The sequence below is a fragment of the Polypterus senegalus genome, chromosome 3 (assembly GCF_016835505.1).
Source record: "Polypterus senegalus isolate Bchr_013 chromosome 3, ASM1683550v1, whole genome shotgun sequence".
NCBI classification, from domain to species: Eukaryota; Metazoa; Chordata; class Cladistia; order Polypteriformes; family Polypteridae; genus Polypterus; species Polypterus senegalus.
The window spans coordinates 82,111,744-82,133,741 of NC_053156.1; the positions used below are offsets into that span (position 1 = coordinate 82,111,744).

Consider the following 21,998-nt stretch of genomic DNA (forward strand, 5'->3'; position numbering starts at 1 on the left):
TTGTATATCCACACCTATATAAATATCCCCTTCCATTCAGTGTTTTGTTAAAGACAATGGTAAAAGCACATATAAAAAAGAAGAATTTCAAAAAAGAAGTGGTCAGATGTCAAAGTCAACATGAAAAGGCAAGTGTTTGAGTGTCATATGAAAGCATATTAGAAACCATGAATAATAATAATAAGTTTTATTTATGTAGCGCTTTTCATACACTCAAGGACACTTTACAATTCAATAGAAGACAGTAGAAATTACATACATGAAGAACAGTACTCATTGAAGAGATGTGTTTTTAAACAGATGTTTGAAATTAATAATAGACTGTTCCATGCGAAGGCTGAGAGGAAGAGAATTCCAAGTTTTAGGGGCTCTCACTCTGAAAGCTCTGCCACCCATAGTTATTAACCTGTATTTAGGTACAATGAGTAACTTAGCATCCAATGAACGTAGTGCACGGGCAGCAGTGTAAGGAAGCAGCAGCTCAGACAGATAATGAGGGGCTAAACCATGAAAGGCCTTAAAAGTGAGAAGGATAATTTTTTATATTTGATTCTTGAAGAAACCGGTAACTAATGTAACTCATAGAGGACAGGAGTGATGTGAGCAGATTTTTTAGTGTGTGTAAGTAAACAAGCAGCAGAATTCTGAACATATTGTAATCTGTTGATATATTTAATTGGGAGGCCATAAAACAAAGCATTGCAAGGGTCCAGACGGGTAGTGATGAAAGCGTGAATGAGTGACTCAGTATCTTTTACACTGAGGAAAGAATGCAAATGAGCAATGTTGCGAAAAAGGTTGTCTGTACTATTGAGCTAATATGTGATTGAAAAGTAAGAAGCTGATAAAAGATGACACCCAAATTACGGACTGATGCTGAGGGTTGAACCGGGATCTCATCAATGTCGATTTTTAGCCCACGAAGGGTAGAGAGGACAGATTTGGTGCCAACTAATAAGATCTCTGTTTTATCAGGATTGAGTTGCAAAAAATGATCTCTCATCCAGTGATTTATTTCCTGAATCCAATCAGTCAATGCAACAGGTGAAGATGTTGCAGTTCTTTCTACGCTTACATAAAGTTGTGTGTCATCGGCATAGCAGTGGAAGCTCAGACCATACCGACAGGTAATCTCTCCTAATGGGAGCATATAGATGTTAAAGAAGATTGGACCGAGAACTGACCCTTGAGGGATACCCTATGTGAATGAAGTAGTGGCAGATTTGGATTTCCTAATGAAGACGTAATACTGGCGATCACTGAGGTATGATGTGAACCAAGAAAAAGTGAACCAAGAAAAAACAGGACCAGAGATGTCGGGACAGTAAAATGTCATGGTTAACTGTATCAAACGCTGCGCTCAAGTCAAGAAGAACTAGAATAGCAGCCATCCCAGAATCTGCAATTATCAGTAAGTCATTGGCTACCTTAAGTAAAGCAGTTTCAGCGCTATGTAAGCCTCTGAATCCAGATTGAAAAGGCTCAAGTAGGTTATGAAAATGTAAATAATCATTGAGTTGAGCAGCGACAACCTTTGCTAATATCTTAGTCATAAATGTAAGATTAGAAATTGGGCAGTAAAATTTTAGCTGTAAGGGATCTGAGCCAGGTTTTTTTAACACTAGAATTAGCAGAGCCTATGAAAAAACTCGTAAATCTGTCCCACCTTAAATCGCTTCTTAAAATTGTTCACAGCTCTCCACCAGCGTCTTTTGTCATCTAAATGTGCTGATAAAAATCAGTCTGCAAGCAGCCGGCTATTCCATCCCCCCACCGACTTAGAACGTGCACAAACTTCTCCCAGCTCATGCCTTGATTGATTATCTGGGAGTGAAGTGGACTTTTAAAGTGGAAATAATAGATTGTTGTTTGGAGCACACGCATTTAAAGTCTGTTCCGTTTCTACAGTAATCTGCGTAAACACATTGTTAAAACAGAAACGTTTTTTATATTCTACTAGTAGATGACAAAATGTAGGCATAAACTATATAATGTATGATGCCTGAAGTATCACAGAAATACTTTCACAAAAGGTACAAATCTAACACAACAATTGCGCTGTCCTTCTGTTTTCTTTCTGCACATAACCAATCACCACGCAATAAGCGCCTTTAATAAATGTAAAACCAGCTGTATGCTTAGAATGCTGATTATTCAAAACATCTAAGAATCCTTGAAAAATCCTCATTATACATGTTTAATTATTCCATCGATCCAACCACTCAGTCCCAGCAAGCATAGAGCACAAGGTAGCAACAGTCCCTGAACAACGTGCCAGCTCATCGCTACCTCTTCGCCACCGTGCCCCCACATGTTTAATTATTAAGTCCACCTTATTTAAATGGAGTTAACAATTTATCTGTAAAATGTAATATACATACGTTAATGCATTTAATCATAAAAATGATATCAAGTATATATTTTGTGAACCATTAACCTGGGCATACTTGTGATTAAATAAACTTGTCATATTTTTTTCCAAGACTACTGTACCATTTTTCTACTTTTTGCTGGTAATGAGGAGTCAATCATACCAGTGCAGAAAGCAGACATTTAAAGATTGATTTAGCATCATTTATTGGCATACATGTAATGAAAAGTGACATAGTCTACAAAAGACAAAAAGTTAAAAGTTGCAAGAAATAAAGAAACCTAAAATTTTAGAAGCTTAGTAGTTATTTAAATTAATAGTTGAACTCCCTAGTAAAGGTCTGAACTGTCAGTTTATTTTAGTTTATTATAATATTGTTAGTCTTCATAATTTTAGGTTTAAAAGGCACCAGAAGAAAAAAAATAACTTAAAAGAAAGGATAGTTTGTTGATGAGGTAGTTATCAACTGACTTGTAATTCTAGGAGACTGGGGTGAAATCCTAGCCTGCTCACACTGTTCATATGGAATTTGCATGTTTTCTCCTTTGTTAGTTTGTGTTTTTCTAAGAGTAGTGCGGTTTTTCTTTCATATTCCAAAGACATGCATGTCAGGTATATTGATGAGTCTAAGGCGAATGAGTGGATTAAGTTTTATGCCAATGTGACTTACACTGTATTGGCATTATCCAAAATATTAATGTGCTTAATGCTACTGGGATAGGCTTCCTCCCGCACTGACACTTTAAAGTAATTAAGCTAGTTCTGAAAATTGCTGGATAGAATTAGGTTGGAAAGTAAAGATGCACACTTTTATTCATGGTTTCTTAATAACAGGTGACTGGAACAAGTAAGCCATTGCAGAGTACCTCCTAAACAAATCTTTAATTCAATTCACCTGTGTCATCTTGCATTCTTGAAGAGAGTTTCTGTGATATCATTTATTTTTACCCCATGGATTGCCTGTAAAAACTTAAACACTATGTTCAGACTTCTGTTGAAAATCAGATTGAGTTTCTATTTTTTTTTTAACTTGATGCAAAAATAACTGATCCCTGTCTACACAAATAATGAAATAATTCCTAGTTTAATTTGTCACCAGATTAACAACTTGATGTTAATTTTAAGCACTCAGAGAAAAGGCTTTTGCAAAGGTGTAAATTATGTTTCTTAAGGTGACGGCATAAGACAGTTGAGTCATGGGTTTCCATATACAGAACACTTGTGAGAAGAGTTTTCAAGTGTCAGTGGTCTCTATATAGCAAAACATACATTTGCTTTGCCTGAAATGTGAAATATTATTTCAGCTACTCCAGAGGTGTCATTGCACATGTGTTCATTTTTCATAGCTATTTTTAAAAATCAGATGTTGACATTTGATTTTATCAGTTATAATTAAGTGAATTAAATATATGTGACTTAAATTTTATTCATATAAACTCAAAACTTCATTATTAATGATACAAATAAATATTTCCTGTTCCTGATAGTTCCTGGTTAATGGACTGTGTTGCATCATTTTGAGCATTTTCCTGCAAAACAAGTTTTGTAAATCCACACCACCCCTAACCACCCTGCCACTTAGAGTCTCCTCCTTTCGTGTTCTTGTTAACTTTTACTTTTTATATTTTTGTTTGTGCCACAAGTAATGAACAGTGGATCAGGCATGAAGTATGTTGTATTGTCTACTGGAACCTTTTTAAATTACTTATTCATCCTATATTTAGACATTTATCAGACTGCTTCAATGAAAATATGACCCCCAAAGCATAAGGTAGGTCCTAAAGTTAGCATTCAGTTCTCCCAATCACAGTCTGGTGGGTAGGACATGGAATTAATGTTATTACAGTATGTTCACCTGTCTGTCATAATATAGGACCCGATTATAATTTAGAGTTTATATTTTAAGTATTGTTTAAATTTATTTTTATCGGAATAGACTGCAATAAATTCAGTAGATTTCCAATTTATACCTATATAGTATAACTATAACTAATGCACATAATACCTATTAAATTTACAGTGCTGTGTTTCTCAGTATTCAAGTCACTTGATTTATACTGCCCAGCTGTGCTGGGTTTGTAAGTTTAAGGCAAGAAGTGAATTGACCAATAGCTGCCATAGTGTAAACCAATTACAATGAGAATTGATCCTGGACAATAAACCTTTTGCATTTTCTTTCTGGCATCATTTCCAGGAAGAATAATTTCCCTTATACCTGTAAATAAATACTGTACATGGCTTTTTCACAATGTACTTTTTCAAAGAAAATGCATATTTTCTTATTCTGTGTTATAGTGTGATTGCACTTCTTATGTCCTTGTTAAATACAATATATATGTATTGCCTTGAGTTGTGGTTAAGACATTAAGTTACAAAAATATTCTGTCTTTTACATTAGATTTCTTATAATCTAAAATGACTTGCAGATAACACTATATCCTCTAGTCAAACACATCCACTCAATTCAAAGAAGGCTTATTTTAGAAATGTGTTCAGTGAAAAGCCTAGAAGATATAGCATCCTATGATTAAGGGACTTCAATGAAAACCTGATTTCATACAGTATGTGCAGTAGTTTGTGTAGCAGTGGACTACATACTAGAGTAAATCCTAATTAACATTGTGGTTTTATTTTTTTCTACCTGTAGGTAGCCGTTGAAGATCGTCTCAAACAACTGCAAGAAGCTCATCGGGATTTTGGACCCTCATCACAACATTTTCTTTCTAGTAAGTAGCCTGGTTTGTTAACAGTGAGTTGAGTTAATTTTTTCAGATGATTATACTTGTGGCTTTTGTTTGGACATCCTTAGAGATATGCATTTTAATAAAGTTAAAGTAAATATGTATGTTTGTAAATTTCTTAAATAATTAAAGTTTTTTACATACATTTTTCCTTTGGAAGCATAACAAATAATGAACAGTGTATCAGGCATCAAGTTTTTTAAATTATTCATCCTATAATTAAACCTATTTTTTCCCGGTATACAATCACAAGGAATGTGAGCCAAGCCCATGTCCAAGATAGTTACCAACCCTAAAAAATGATTCCAGGCTATTGTGCAGCACACAGACAGGAACATGTATATTCATCAACAGCTGGTAAATATAGAGTTCCATGTAATCCAAAGAAATGCAGTCCAAGCCCACAAAAAAGTCAAAATTCTGCCTATGTACCTTTTGCTGCCATTTTTCTAGAAGCATTAAATTTAAATGAATTGATATACAGTTTCCCATTTTCTTTTATTATGCACAAAGAAAAACTATGGAAACAAAACTGTTAAAAAAAGAAATGATTCAATTATATAAAAAGTTAATTTTTTGGTGCTGAAACTCCTAGCAAATTTATTAATTTCTGTCAGTTTACATTCTAAAGGATTATTTACATTGAGCCTCTTTTTCACTTCAACCCGTTTCCTTCAACCCTATTTCATGTTTGAAGTACACAGGAGTCATTTCACTTTGCATTTATTGTTTCTTACAGTTAGTTTCTTACAATGACCTATGAGCAGAACATGTTTTTTTAAAAATACAGTTTATGCTGTAGTTATTATACAATATATACAGGTTATCATCTTCAATTTTATTTTGGTCTTGAAGTTTTATAGATGCTTCCTTTCTGATCTTCTGGATTCTGCCAAGCTGGCTGACTGCACCCAATGTGGATGATAGAGACTTCATCTAAAGCGTATTTGCATCCATTCCTAACTCAAACATTCACAAAATTATAATGGCCGGAGACTTTAATTGTGTTTTTAAATCCAGACCTGGATAGGTCTTCAGCTACAGGGGTGACAATATCTAACACTGCAAAAATAATCACACATTTTTAATTGATCATAACTTATCAGACCCTTGGTGATTTCTAAATCCATACTTAAGAGCATATTCCTTTTTCTCACCAGTATATCATTGTTACTCAAGAATTGGTTATTTCTTTATCAATAACAATTTCTTGCCCGCGAACAAATCTTGTAAATACAACACTATTGTCAATTTATTGCAGCTGTGTAAGAGACTATTTAAAAGCAGCTTATGTCATTATCATTTTATCTCCTCTTACAAATGTGTGATAATACAAGCTTAACGATTACACCTTTGTCAGTAATGTCATTTTGCTTTCAAATCATGCACACATCTGTTTTGAACTAATTCCATAATAGGATAAAAGTGGCAGCAACGCAAGACTATGCGTGTTGTGCTTTTTTTTTTTTTAATAAACAAATACAATACCTGTACTCTACTTGCAAATCACATATGAGTGCAGCACCAACTTTCTCTGTACTACCTATAGTATAAAAAAATATGGTATCATTACGTTTTCAGAACTTTGTTACCAAATTTGTACCAAAATATTGGTTCTTGTGAAATATATACTTGTGTGTGTACTGTATGTATGGTATGGTTTGTAAAGTTAATGCATGTGATTAATATACAAATGTATAATGCATTATTTTTGTTTAATTGCATTAATTGACATAACATGCAATCTAAGTCAATAGTTCCCAAACTGGGGGCCATGGCCCCAGGAAGGATGACATCATTTAAAAAAAAAAAATCAATTCCAATTTTAAAGATTGCCTTTAAATTGCCTGTTTTTTAAATAAACATATACAGTAGATAGCTGAATATGTTTTTCAGGTGTTTTACTTAAAAGTAATCCTATACCAATGTAGTTAAACACACCAACAGCAGACAATACACAAACAGCTGTCTGATTGTATGTAAGGAAAGTTTTTTAATAAACAAAAAAGGGGGTAGAAAATGTGACTTAAAAAGACTGCTGTTTGCACAGAGGCTGAACTTGAGTTTCCACACTTCACAGTACTGTCTCACGGTGCTTCTGCTCCTTAACTCGCACTCATTCCTTTTCCACCCAGACTCTCCTATTCCGTGTCCATGTGGCTCACCAGTTCATAGTCTTCATAAGGAAAAAATAAAATACATACACAACCACACAGACAGCCCTCTGTAATCACTTGTCAAAACCCATAAATACAATATTTAGACAGAGGAGTTAAAAGTTAAGAAATCTCACTTTTACTTTTTACTTTTTTACAATTTAAGGCTGTAAGAAAATGGGCAAATATTTCAACTCCTGGAGGTACAACACCAAGAAAAAAAGCTGAAAACCCCTGGCTTAGAGATACTGTGTGATATTTAATAATATACTGTATTGTATGTGTCAGTAGTCTGCTGTAGATGAGGATTTGCTTTAATTAATTGGTCTACTTTTATACGAAATCATTAAGCAGCATCTGTGGCATGCTACAACCCATGAACAACTTAGCTTATGCCTAGATAACAGGGCTGAGAAATGTCATTCAGCAAAGTCTGAAAATTCTTATACATCACTCTCACATGGGACACTTGGGTCACATATCAAGTCTTTAAAGTTGTACAGTGGTCACATTCACAAGGGGACTACTGAACACTGCTGCACTACCTTCATTAAAAATTTGATTGTGATTAAAGTTTTAATTGCTTCACAGCCTTTATAATATAAATATAATATAAATGTATATGAAATACCTAAAAAATAATTTCCTTCATAGAAAAGTATTAAAACATAGAAAATTCAGTGCATTGTTTACTTTTTTTCCTAAAAAATGAGACGCTATAAGAAACATAAGCAGACATTCTTTGAATAAATTAAAAAAAAACATGGCATACCTAATTTAGAATCAAATGTTCAATACTCTTAATAAAAGAGCTCATCTCAAAGCACAATTCATAATACAGGTTGCCACCCTACATTTTGTATACTTAATTTCTAGAAAGAATGTAAAAAATGGTCTTGAGTTAATGGTTCATTTATTAAACAACACCTAATTAAGTTTGAGTTAAAATTTGTTTGGATGAAAGGTTGTACCTGCTCAGAGTGTGCATCAACATGTGCCTTAAAATTATTTGCATATTTAGTACATTACCCAACAGATAATCTAATTTACATGGCAAAAAAGTTAAGAGCCCCATTGACTAAAAAGAAATGAATATTCCAATTCCATCCAGACGTCACCTCTTTTTTAGCAGGAAGAAAAAAAGTTGATAATGCACAGGAGCAATCCACTAACAGTACGTACTTAATGATTAAACTGCTGTCAGTATATTTCATGAAGAGGTTCCCTGACCTTTATTAATTTACGTGATGAAGTTAAAAATAAATAAATAGAAAAACTCACTGTGGTTTAGTCTCTGAATAAATAAATTAGTCAGATATGTTAATCCATCATGTACTGACTGTACTTAGGTTCTTATTTATAACAATCATCCTCTTGCCCAGCATTCTCTGTTAAGTCCACTAGGAATGGGTCTAAAACTCCCACTATTGTGTGTATCAAGGTTACTATAGTTTTGCCTTTTTATATTAGTTTTTATTTCTATATTTTTATGACCTTACTTGGTCAGCTTAGTTTTAGTTTTCCTTCCTGTATTTTTAGTTTTAATTTAGTTTTTATTTCACAAGGACATTTCTATTTTATTTGTATATCTATTAGTTTCAGTTTTAGTAATTATGGTATGGTTAAAGAGCTATTATGGAGTTTAGTTTTGTGTCACAATCAGATGGAACTGTACACTTCATAGGTTATGATATGAGTTTAAAAGCTTACTACACTACATCGTTTACTATCTGGTTTTGTTTTTGTCTGGTAAAAACAAGCATTTTCAAAACCAGATACTGAATTTGAACTATTTTAGACAATTTTATAATTTTTAAAAATATTTTCTATGTTATTTGTGCTGTACACATGTACACTGATTGTTGGCACTTTTTATCCTTTTTTCTTTTATTTCTCAGAATGGGCCAATTTGTAATGAAATTTAGGTGAATTTTAAGGTTTGAGGGTTTTTATTACTTTAAATGTCTATACCACACAGCATTTCCTGCTCCCATACTGGACTTTTTATTTTCTACGAGCCATATTGTTCTCTGATTCCATCTGAGGGACATACAATTTCTAGACAGAATTTTGCCACCTGCAGGCCTTGAAAGATACCAAAAATCAGAAAACAGATTATACTGTGTTCTGACAGGTGTGGTCATGAAAATCATGGGGGCTTAGAACAGGGCTCTTAGGCTTGAATCAGTGTGCAGACACCCACCTAGATGTATTAAGGGAAACTATATATATATATATATATATATATATATATATATATATATATATATATATATATATATATATATATATATATATATATATATGAAGTGCAATATAAATAAAATTTATTATTATTAACAAAGAAAAACAAGCATGCTGTGTCACTGTTAGGGATGGTGAAACTTGAATAGCCCATATAAGAACAGTAAACCCTTAATGAGCAGAGTAAGAGCAGGTCATAGGACTGCGGACAGCCACAAAATGACAGAGACAGCATCTGAGATTAAGAACCACATATACATTATGTAAACCTATTTATCCAGAGCTGGATGGCAGGAAACCTGGAGCCTATCCCAGCACGTTTGAATGCAAGGTAGGAAAATCGCTTTCTATTTCACATGCTTTATGTGCCCATGTTCAGCTTTCTCTGTCACAGCAAATGCTATGTGAACACCCGCCCACCGTCACCAGCCGATGATCACAAGATGAATATATGCAGGTGGCTCGTGGTGGATTACTTTCTGTTTTAGAGTTAAAAGTTACAAGGCTGAAAGACTAATGGCAAGAATATTCATTCAAAAATGAAAACTAAAAATCTTTTTAGTAAATTATTTTATTTCAGTTAGTCTTTCCAGCTTCCTTAATAGTTTAGTTTTAGTTTCTCATTTTGGCTTTGTTAATTATTTTATTTCAGTTTACGAAAATGTTTTTTTGATAGTAGTTTCAGTTTTGATTTTAGTTTTCGTTAACTATAATAACCTTAGTGTGTATCATCAGATTTTACAATAGACAATTTCAGCTTTTACTTCAAACAGTCGCTGTCCTATTCCACTTCTGTTTGCATGTAGCAATCATACATTCTCTCTCTCTCTCTCTCTCTCTCTCTCTCAGCACTCCTTCAGTATCTTTCTCTGGTTTAATCAATCTCCATTATTGTACAGGTCTTTATTTTAAATTGTAATATATTTTTGAATTTGGCAAAGAGGTCATTGGTCTGAAACACCTGTTAAAGAATACCTACAAATTAATAAAGTATATTTTGACATTATTATTTACAGAAGAGCTACAAGGTGGTAGCAGAGTTGGCGGGGTGGTGGCCCTGAAGCTAGGGATCTGTGCCAGCAATCAGAAGGTTAAAATCCCGTAAATGCCCAAAATGATTCCTTGAGTGAGGCCCTTAACCTGCAATTGATCCAACCTAGGTATGACATCCAGCCTGCATCCAGCCCTGCCAGCAGGTCCTCTTAACTTGCAGGGAAAACTCAGAGGTTGGTGGCTGGATTGGCACTCCAAGCACTATAAAAAATCTCACACTTGCATTCCGTTCAAACTAGTATGGTGCTGAGGTATCACCCCTTGCACAGTTGTGCTTGGGTCCTAATTTGAGATCCTGAGGTGCGGCGAAGCGCTGCATCAGTAAATGCTCCCAACCTCAATCTCTCTCTCTTCAAGGAAGAAGTGTAAACTTCAACTATTACAATCTTACTTATCCTTGGCTTTATTTAGAGAGAGGTATGATACGTAGCAGATGTGACAGATTAGAGCTTTCTCGCACCCTTGTACCCTCAGACACCAGATAAAAGTCCAATAATAGGATTTATTATAATAATAAAGTGCACAAAGAATGCTCCTCTCCACAATTCTCCAATAAATCAAAACAATCACAATACACAATCCTCCTCTCCCAGACGCTTAGCCACCCTGCCTCCCAACTCAGCTCGTCCGTCTGGGATCTCCCACAGTCCTTTATACTCCTTGACCCGGAAGCGTTTTCACCCTCTCTGTCCTTGTGACCTGGAACACTTCCGGGTCAGATAAAAATCCTTATTTTTCTTCACCCAGGAAACACATCATTCTCTTTGTCCACGTGACTATGACGTACTTCCTGGGCGTAAGGCATATAGTCTCTGGGCCTCCCTGCAGCGACTCCTGGCGGCCCCATGGTATCCAGCAAGGCTGTGCATTAAAAGTCCATTGTCCATAATTCCCTGCTGGCATTCGGGGCACCTCTATGCTGCAAGGAGGGCTCCATCTGGCGGCCTGGGGGTATAGGCCGGGATGAACGGCCGGCCATGTACCACACAGATCACAAGAAATATGGTTAGTTCTTTAAAGGTGGAACTCACATTTTAAAGAAATAGACTCAGAAGTGTGATGTGCGTATACTAGCCTTAATAACAAAAGAGAAAAAATGTTATGAATTCAGACTTCAATGACAAACAAATACACTTCTTCATGTTTAGCATCCAAATCTCTCATTGCGTATTGAGTATGAAACTGGTGATTATAATAAATGAAGACTTATCATGTTTAGTTTTAGATTATACCAAGTAAAGGTAGACTGTTGAGAGAATGCAAAAAAATCACTTTTTATGTATATGCCTAATAGATATTCTGATATAGTGAGTAAAAATGTACAATAAAGGAATAATTGTAACAGTAAGGGTTCTTTAGCCATTTCGATTTTCAAGCTGTAAAAAACACAAAGTAATCCTAAAAACTGTTCAGTGAGCAACTAGCTTGATCTTTGAAGCGAGGGGCATATTCTGATAGCTTAAAGGAATTGAACCTCTTTAGTTTAAGGTTTACATTTGAAGTGACTAACAAAACAGGTTCCCTAGAACCTCCTCGGAAAAATAGTGGGTATCAATAGAAATTAAAGAGAGGTGTATACAGGACTGAAGTCTGGAAAACGGCTTTACATAAAGGATTCTGATAATTTGAACAAACTACAATGACGCATCACTAAAGAAAAAAAAATCATAAATCTCACTTCCCTTGGCTTTTCATCCTTCTATATAAAAGCGGTCGGGATTGTATTTCCGTCCCTTGAGTGCTACGCAGGCGCAGAGTTTCACACACGCCCCGTCCATTTTGCAATGCACCATGGGATTTGTAGTTTCGTTTTTCCAGGTAAAAGATGATTTTCTACTCCAGATTGTGCGATAATTTCTTCTTCTTTCTTACTATATAAAAGCGTTCGGGATTGTCCTTCCGTCCCGTGAGTGGAAAGCGTAGCGGTATTCCTCTTATCACAGACTTACTACTTGCAGCTCGCGGTACAAAGCGACATGATGTGAGCAGAGTTCTGGTGCTCCCATCATTCCCTTGCTTTTGTACGCGATGTGCTGGAAAAATAGACAAAATTATGTCTTTGGAAATAATGTTGATGGAGTACAAATGCCTCACCGAGTAGTAAAAATCAGGGGTGTTCAAAAGGGTGACCTCAATATAGAAAAAAAGTTTACATTTCATCAAAAAAATAACAGAAACTACGAGTATTAAAGTAATACCGATCAAATACCATATAACCAAATTAATGAGTTTGTATAAAATATCAAATTGATCTACTGTACATATTGATTTGCCTTAAGAAGTGGTCAACTTAAATGTCGGTCGCCTTAAAAGGCGGGTCAGCCTAGTACTTGGGATCTGCTGCAAAATGGGAATTCCCCAAAATATTAGATAAGCCAAGTCTATCTATGGTTGCATTTTGGTGTAAGCAATTTGAGCTACATTAATATATGTACTACAGTAATATTGTTGCACTTTTGAAAATCATAACGAACATCTTTTTGACACCTTATGTAACATTACGATTTATTAAAACATTTGAAATCTTATACCTGCTGTTTAAATTCTTGGAAAACTTGACAAAAGTTGCTGGAACAGTTGTAAAAATCTCTTTAATGTGACTTGAAAAATAATAATAGTGTTACCAAGTACTGAGTAAAGCTAGAAAGGTGCCAACACAGAAATTGTGTTTGTGAAATGTCAAAGATACTGGAAGATTTATTAGCAGAGCAATATAGTAGAAACAAAAATCACATACTGCTTTGTTTTCTTCAGATGCCTGGCAGGTAGTGTACAGCTGCTGGCTATTTTCCCTTATTTTGAAAAGTATCCTGACATTTAAAAAAACATTATTTTGTACTTTTATCAATACTGTGAGTTTTGTTATTCAGTTAAATATTATTTTGCAGTGGATCTTTCAAACTAAGGAATATTTGGTATGGTGCATAAATAAGAAATTGGGCAAAATAAAAATTACCAATCATTTTTCTGTTTAGTGCAGTTTATAGTTCCTACATGGATCTAAAATTCTTGCTTTGAAAGTCATTTTTATTTACACTTTTGTTTTGTCAAATTACACATTCTTAAAGACTTTAATTTTAACTTAAGTTTTATTTTAATTAGTTTCTATGGTAACAGGTAATATTATGCAGCACCAAGTACCTTTTTTTTGTAATCTAATGGTGGGAAAAACATGGTACGCTTTTCCTTTCAAGCAGACATTATTTCTTTAGAAAATATTACCTTTAGTTTTTGGTTTTTAGAAAATTGCAGACTATTACCTTAGCTCTAGGTCTGTTGTTTGTCTTTTTTATAGCTTACATTTTAAATATCTCCTGCTGTATTCTAGGATAAGTCAGCAATCATCATGATTGACATCCTAGCAATTTATGAATCCACTTAGTACTGAAAATTTGTACTTAAAAGGTAATGCTGACTTTTGTGTTACTGCAAAATGATGCACAGAGGCAGTTTTTAATTATGAATTAAAGGTATTTTCCACATTTGAATACTTCATTTACAAGGGCATTATCTTTGTGTGTGTGTGTTGCCAAACTAATTCAGTTGTAAATAATGTGAAGAGATTGGTGTTTTTCTTATAATTATTTTTCAGATATTAAATAAATTATATTACATATATTGCATGTGTTTAATATTTCACTAAATTAATAAAAAATACTTTTTTCTATATGTCTTTATTAATGATATGTTTTAATTTATAAAAATTTGCATGGTGACAGAATTATTTGCAGTTTTTTTAATTTTATTATTGCCGTTCACACATCTGGCTAGAATACAGGGTCACAGGTAAATGTAGCTGAAACTGTCTGCACAAGGCAGAACCTAAACTTGGAGTCAATGCCAGTCAAGCATGTCCTAACACATATACAAATTTACTGACACTGAGACTTGGGCTATCTATCTATCTATCTATCTATCTATATATATATAATATATATATATATATAGTATTATGTACTTCTGAGTTCATAAGCATTTTTGAGAAACACCATGTATGAACTAAAAAACACTCTGTAACATCATATCAGTCTCAATTGCCACCAATACACTTTGGTTTGGAAAAGATCATAATATAAATACAGTAATCCCTCACTCTATCGCGGATTTTAAATGTAAGCATATCTAAATATATATCACGGATTTTTCGCTAGTTCGCGGCTTTCTGCGAACAGTGGGTCTTTTAATTTATGGTACATGCTTCCTCAGTTTGTTTGCCCAGTTGATTTCATACAAGGGACGCTATTGGCGGATGGCTTAGAAGCTACTCATTCAGAGCATGTATTACATATTAAATAAAACTCCTCAATGATATACGATGTGCTTCCCCTCGCGGTGATTGATTGTTTGCTTTTTTCTGTCTCTCTCACTCTCTCTGCCTGACGGTGTTTGCACAGAGGCTGTTTGCCTAGAGGATACGGATGCTCCTCTACAAAATGCTGCTTTATCACTGTACTTCGGCATACTTAAAAGCACATATTGATTTTTTGATTGCTTTTATCTCGCTCACTCTCTCTGCTCCTAACACGCATTCCTTTGAAGAGAAGATATGTTTGCATTCTTTTAATTGTGAGAAAGAACTGTCATCTCTGTCTTATCATGGAGCACAGTTTAAACTTTTGACTAAAGGGTGTTATTTCATGTCTAGAGGGCTCTAATAATGTTAACAGTGTGGGAGAGTTTATAAGGGCTTAAAATATATAAAAATAACCATATAAACATATGGTTTCTACTTCGCGGATTTTCATCTATCTCAGGGGGTTCTGGAACGCAACCCCCACGATCGAGGAGGGATTACTGTACTCATTGTTCAAATGAAAATGTTGAGGTAGTTCAAATCTTAATCAAACTGATTCTGTACAGTTTTTTGTTTTACCAAAACATGCAAGATATGTAGTGATTCTCAATTGATCTCGAATTCTCAGTTGATTATTGGTGCTTGCATGAAGAAGCCCTGTTGTCCAATTTATTTTCCACTTTGTGTCCATTTTTAGTTTTGTTATAGTTAAAGAAAACTTGATTTAATATCCCAAGAACTTACTGCTATTAGCATTTTTCCCATACAACATGTAAGAAATCTTAAGATGATCTAGCTATAAATTTCCAAGGTACTTCATGATTGGTTCACTTTCCTGAATGTGAACATGTTGTACAGTATATGACGGTGTGGTAGTGTTTTGCTTTGCCTGCTAGTTTTCTGGTGCACATTAACTAATCTAGGAAATTTGTTGAAATTATTATAGTAAATATTGACTTGGTAAAATTCACAATTATAGTTACAGTAGGATTTTTGTACAAGATACTAACAGAGTTACAGTAAGAATCATTCATAGCAATTATAATTATCATTAAGAGTAGTATGCTGGCATATACTGTGAGGATTGCATATTACTCTATCTCCATAAAGGCATTAATGGCAGTGTAATGTTTGGTATTACCAATTATTGATACTGTTATGCAAACATATGGATATTGTACTTATCTCTTTAAAAAGAAGGTATGAATGCCTGTGGAAACAAAGCATTTAATAATGTGGGACATGTGAGCCATGATGAAATGCTCGCTGCAACATGAAAATGTATTCTGAGTGGCCCCTTTAGACTGTGAGATCCTAAGATGCAACTTAATCGTTTTATGCCAAAATACTGCTGAGTTGTGCACTGTGTTTTAGATCAGTGGTTCTCAGCCTTTCTAGATGGCACACAATGGAACACCAAAAAAGGAAATCCAGAGCAGCAAGTGTGAATGATGCAGAGCAAGAAAGAGGGAGAACTCAGTTGCAGGTACATGACAAGAAGCTTTTCCAAGGCTTGAATTTTGGCATATGACTATTACTTAAAAATCCAGCATGATTTAACCTAATTAAGAGAGATGGCCACAATGCCTCCAAGGTTAATAAAAAGGACTGTCTCTTTGATGCTATTATATAATTATAAACAAAAGTAGGCATTTCTTACGCTTTTGGCAGCGTGATGCAGTGAACAATCAACTGTCAGTTGAGTGCATTTAGCAAATAGTGAAATTATTTGCTTTTTAATACGCCGCCATATGCAATTAAGGAACTGAAGCTTCACATTTGTCCTTGGGTTATTATGAATATGGCTACAGTTATCTCTCCATTTATAATCTGATTGGAATATGCAATACAGTACATGGCCACTGGAAGTTAAAAGACACACTATTGTTAATACATTAAAACATCAAAAATGCATCAACAAAAAATTCAGTCTACAGTACATAAGAGCAAGTGCAAAAGTGCATACACAAAAACTATACATACTGCCTTGTTAAAACCTCCAAATACAATAATATAATATGGACAAAGAAATATCTTTAGCTTACTGATTAAAATTTTATGGCTGAATTAAAAATGGTTTGTACTTCAGAATATTGAAATTCATGGGTGTGATAAGCCAAGACAAATGGCTGAAAACCACATACTAGACTGTAACATTTAAATAGTGGCTGTGTGTGTAATAAAATGTGTAAGAGACGATGCATTTTACTAATGTCGGTAATGCCCAATTTATTTTCTAATTGCAGCTTCAGTTCAGCTTCCCTGGCAGAGAGCTATTTCACATAACAAAGTTCCCTACTATATCAAGTAAGTTTTTTTTTTTTTTTCCTTGATATGTTACATATTGTTCAGATTATAAAATGAGTTTGTCATATTGCTTGAAAGCATTCATCTGACTATAAATATAAAAGTGACATTATATTACTCCTAATTGATTGTCATGTGCTTTTTTGTTTGTTGGTTTGTTTTTTCTGTAATGTACTATATTACATTTCTAAAACATTTTCAGTTGAATAGTGGAATACCTCAACATTCATTTCTTCATTGTAATTGTGATTTGCATTTGCAGTAGTGGTGTTAAGTGCCAAAGGATACAGAATTTTGTTTTTGTTTTCTGCTGAATATATAGACAATGTTAAAAGCTTGTCAAATATATTAAAGGTAAAATACAGGAATGAAAATAAAGTAGATTTTTGGGAAGGCGAATAGACTTATCATTTGTGTACCAATTGCATACCTCTCATCTGTGTTAAAATAAAAATTTGACATCCGGTTTTTATGGACTTCATTGATGCCCAAATTGATCAACAGTAAACAAAATTAAAATGTCCAAGAAAAAAATCTTATGTAACTTGTATTATATTATCCAAATGTCAGGTATTGAGTCATGTCTTTGAAGTGTCCCATAACATTTCCAGAATATTCTGTCCTGTCCATCTGTGAAGCATGCTTTAACGAGGTTGAGCTTTTGAATTAGAAGACCTGCAACCTCTCCCCACTTCTTTAAGAACAAACATGTATTGTGACATAGTAAGCATATGAATGAATACCTGACATTTGGATTATGCTAAATGAGTAAGATGATATTTTTCACGGACATTTTGATATTATTAGGTCTCTGTTGAAGCTGATTGTATTACAACTTTTCTTATTTTAGTTATCAGTAAGATTAACATTTGTTTGTGGCTTTCACAACAAATTGTGCAGGGTGAATCGAAGATAAAGAAAATGTAAAGTTTTAGGTGAACGATTTTTTATGAAAAATGAGAACAAACAGTGATATAAAGCAATTATTTGAATGAACAACAGTGGCTTGAAAATGTGACAAAGACAGACATAATGTTCATTGTAATTTTTGTTACTTCTTAGTGGTATTAAATATTGTCTTATTTCTTTTGTATTAGTCTAAGTGTATTGTGAATTTATTTGAAGATGTTCATGTAGCGGGTCCTGTGTAATACTACAGTATGTTAAGGCTTTATCACAGTAAAATAGCTAATATGCATTGTCAGAAAGGCTCTATTTTCCTGATTGTCGGATTACACTAATTACAGAAATGCTCATTGAGATATTGTATGTATTTGTAGGAGTCTCTTATTATGTGTTTCTCTTTTTATCCATTAACGAGTGAAGTAATGCAAATAAGAATGTTTGTGGTACTGCGTGCAAATAGCAAATTAAACTCTAGCTTGTACTGGATTGAACTAACTACACTTGAAACTCTGTCCATCCTTTAGTGATGGGCTCCCACTTGCTCAAATCAAAAGTACAATTTACTTTCCGCACTGGCTTATGTGGCGACTCTCCTGCACTTAGGAACACACAACATTAACTTAAAAGTGACTACAGAAGATCTGTTTTTTGTGATAGCCAATAACGTGCAGCCTAAGGGAGCCAGCTTTACGAAGTGTTGACAGGTACAGAGTGTTCAGCCTCATTCTGTCATGGTACATAAAACATGAGTCATTAGACAGACAAGCTTCTCTTCTGTTTATGAGAACCACAACACCCATATTCCTACTCCTCGTCACTGCATTATATGAGTTGGACCTTCAGGTGAGCATTCATTGGTTCTCGGTACTCTTGCACACGGAGCCTGCTCCTACAACTACAAACAAAATTAGACTTGTCTGTGATATTGCCTTTAAAAAGAAAAATTCTTCTGCTTACATTGACATACATATATATAGATATATATAGATATATAGATATATATATATATATATATATATATATAGATATATAGATATAGATATATATATAGATATATGCAATTGTTCCATGCTTTTTAGCACATTGACAAAGAAAAGCTAAATGTGGTAGAAAATTCCATTTAAAACTGTTAAAATGAATAATTCTTCTAACTGCTCTTTTCATATGATCTTCTCTCCTGACCCATTCCGTCATGGAATATTTTTGTAACTTTGTCAAGATATTGAGAGAAAATATTTAAATATTTATATGGAGAAATTAAATCTCTCAAACTTTAAATACCTTTTTTTTTTTTTTTTATAAACTTTTCATTTTTCTTTTAAGGACTACAGCCAAGTGGTCTCAAATATTTGAGTAAACAACAAACTTTTTGTGTTTAAGCAGAGATTCTAAAACATGCAGATAATAGCTTTATGAAATAAATAAATTAGCTATGAAAGTGATGTCACATTTCATGAGTTGTATGTCAGACTTGACGACTACATTTGCTGATCACATTGCTTGAGTATGTTTGTTTATATGACTAAAAATTGCCAGGGATGTCAAAATACCTGACTGCATGACATCTTTCCAATACAGTTTCATACTTCCAAGGGATCATGTGCTTATTCCTTTGGACCCCATGCTATACTAAGATTTTATAGATATGGACGGTTAAGCCACAATGTGAACTCTATTTTTTTTTTCTTTTCTCAATTCTGTCATGGTATATAAAATACGAGACATATGTCAGATGTGTCTCTCTTCTGTTTGCAAGGTACCAAACATTCGTTGTCCTAATTCCTCATTGCTGCATTTTAAGCATTGTACTTCTGGTCGGTTGAAACTGATTGTCAGCTGTAGTGCACATGCCCTGTCCCAGTGTCTTAAGACAAAATCAGTCCTGTTTTACTTTGTTGCTGCAAGTCACAGACTAGATGAACTAAGTCACTGGGTATGTTACAGTAAGTGACTGGAAATCACAGGAGTGTGCTGTGATTGCCCCTGACTTTGATTATGTAAATGTTATCTATAACTGAATATTTCTGGAAAAGCTGTTTAAAGTGACATGGAATTTAGGTGGTGAGAATTTGACTGAGGAACTGCAATATAGTACATCTTCTCATTCCCAAAATTTCTTATAGTCATGATTGCTTAATTATGCTTAATATGTTTTTTAGGAATTCAGCTGTAGTTGGAAAGTAAAGGAGATAGTAGATGCATCACTGTCCTAATGTATGCAATTGTATTGTTCCTATGTAAGCCTAGAGATGTTATGCTTAAGTTATATCCTATAATACACTTGCATGCCTGCATTTTTTTTATACCTTTTACACCTTCATTCTCTGTACTTTCACAAGCAGCGTAAGCACATAATACAAAGTCAAGCTGGTTTCTGTACTCATTTTTTCAGCTGTAGGACGACTGAAGAAACAAAGTGAATATTTTCATCAGAGTCATTGTACAAGCATTTATAAAGGAAAAATAAAGTTGATTTCACTTGTTTATAATGCATTTTAGTATATGTGGGAGAACAAGTGAAAAGAGATTGAAGGTTTAAAAAATTTTTAAAAATACTTCATAAATGAATTTACACTTGGTTTGGTTAAAAGTAGTGCTTTGTGTTCCTTTAAATCACAGCTGAATATTGCTTTACAAAGGCCTATTGAATTTTCTTTAACAAACAATGTTGTGATAAATTTTTGTTTATGATGTTATGAAAACCTTAGTATATAGATCTTGTAAATTGGAAAAGAAGACAGAAAAGCAGATTCTAAAGAAATGCAATTGCCAAATAATTATTTCTTAATTAACCGTTGTCATGTATGGCTTTGTTTGCTTTAATAATATAATGTTAATAACAGTTTAGCATACATATTGAGTTGCTTTTGAAGTATCATTAGATTGGATCAAAGGTTGGATGCATTTCAAAATTGTTTTTGAGATGTAGTGTTCTTCTGCACAGCCACATTGATATTAATATGAAAATAGTCCTTGTTCTGAAGATCTCAGTATCTGCGCACTACCTTGGTATTAATGAAATAATATATTGTTTACATAGACGAGCACAAGTGTTCTTGCTGTGATAATTTGGCTTATTTAGTACAATAAATATAGTGAAGAGTTTCTGCAGTGATTTTATTTCAGCATGTAGTGCTTGGCAAACAATACTTTATTTAACTTCAGTTTAATCGTGTGGCTTGATAACTGATCAATTCTTTACTTAAGCATTGTTTGCCCCTTATCTTTCATCACTGTGACAGCCTAATATGTGTGTATAGATCTCCACTAAAAGAAAGAACTATACCCTATAGGAAATTCATACTCAATAGTGAAATTATCACTTTAATACTTTAGTACCAGTATCAGATCTACCGGAACAATTCAAGAAAAAATATACCATAGATAGGTCTTTATAATTTGTTCAGAGATTTAAAACATGCAGGGTTTTTTAATAATTAAGCAATGTTTGCCACAATATTTTCCTTTTCATTTTTAAAATGAAATAGTGTCCTTTACATTAATTGCGTATCTGGTTCAATATTAAATTTGTTTCCAACTTTCTTTGTGCATTTTTGCATGCCTGACAGACAAATGTTGATCATTTTTGGGTGTTCTCTATGTACGTAAGAATGTTCTCAAACAAGAGGAGACTATTCACTCCATTAGGCTCTTTTGGTTAACCAGTAGCTATGTTTTCCAAATAGTTCATCAAGATGATTTAAATTTTTTTTTTTTTAAATTACCAGGGTTTTTGGTTTAATACACATTCTGGGTTTGATCCCATATGTGGATATTGTATGTGTCGAGTTTGCATGTTCTCCTCATGTGAAAATTAGGGTTTAATCATGTTATGTTTTGCAACATGACTTCGTATTTTGTTGCAGATTACCACCGCCCTTTATGTTAAAGAACATGAGTCACTATTTGCCCACAACAGTGGTGGT

General features: G+C 33.9%; 1 protein-coding gene across 6 annotated transcripts in view; it reads left to right on the top strand.

The window, feature by feature from the left end:
• utrn (utrophin) overlaps nucleotides 1–21,998 on the top strand; it is a 513,264-nt gene that overhangs the window by 424,691 nt on the left and 66,575 nt on the right. For all 6 annotated transcript variants that reach the window (XM_039747516.1, XM_039747517.1, XM_039747518.1 and 3 more), the window contains 2 exons: nucleotides 5,019–5,097; nucleotides 17,106–17,166. In XM_039747516.1, coding sequence (XP_039603450.1) covers nucleotides 5,019–5,097; nucleotides 17,106–17,166 — 140 coding nt within the window. The remainder of the gene's footprint in view (nucleotides 1–5,018; nucleotides 5,098–17,105; nucleotides 17,167–21,998) is intronic.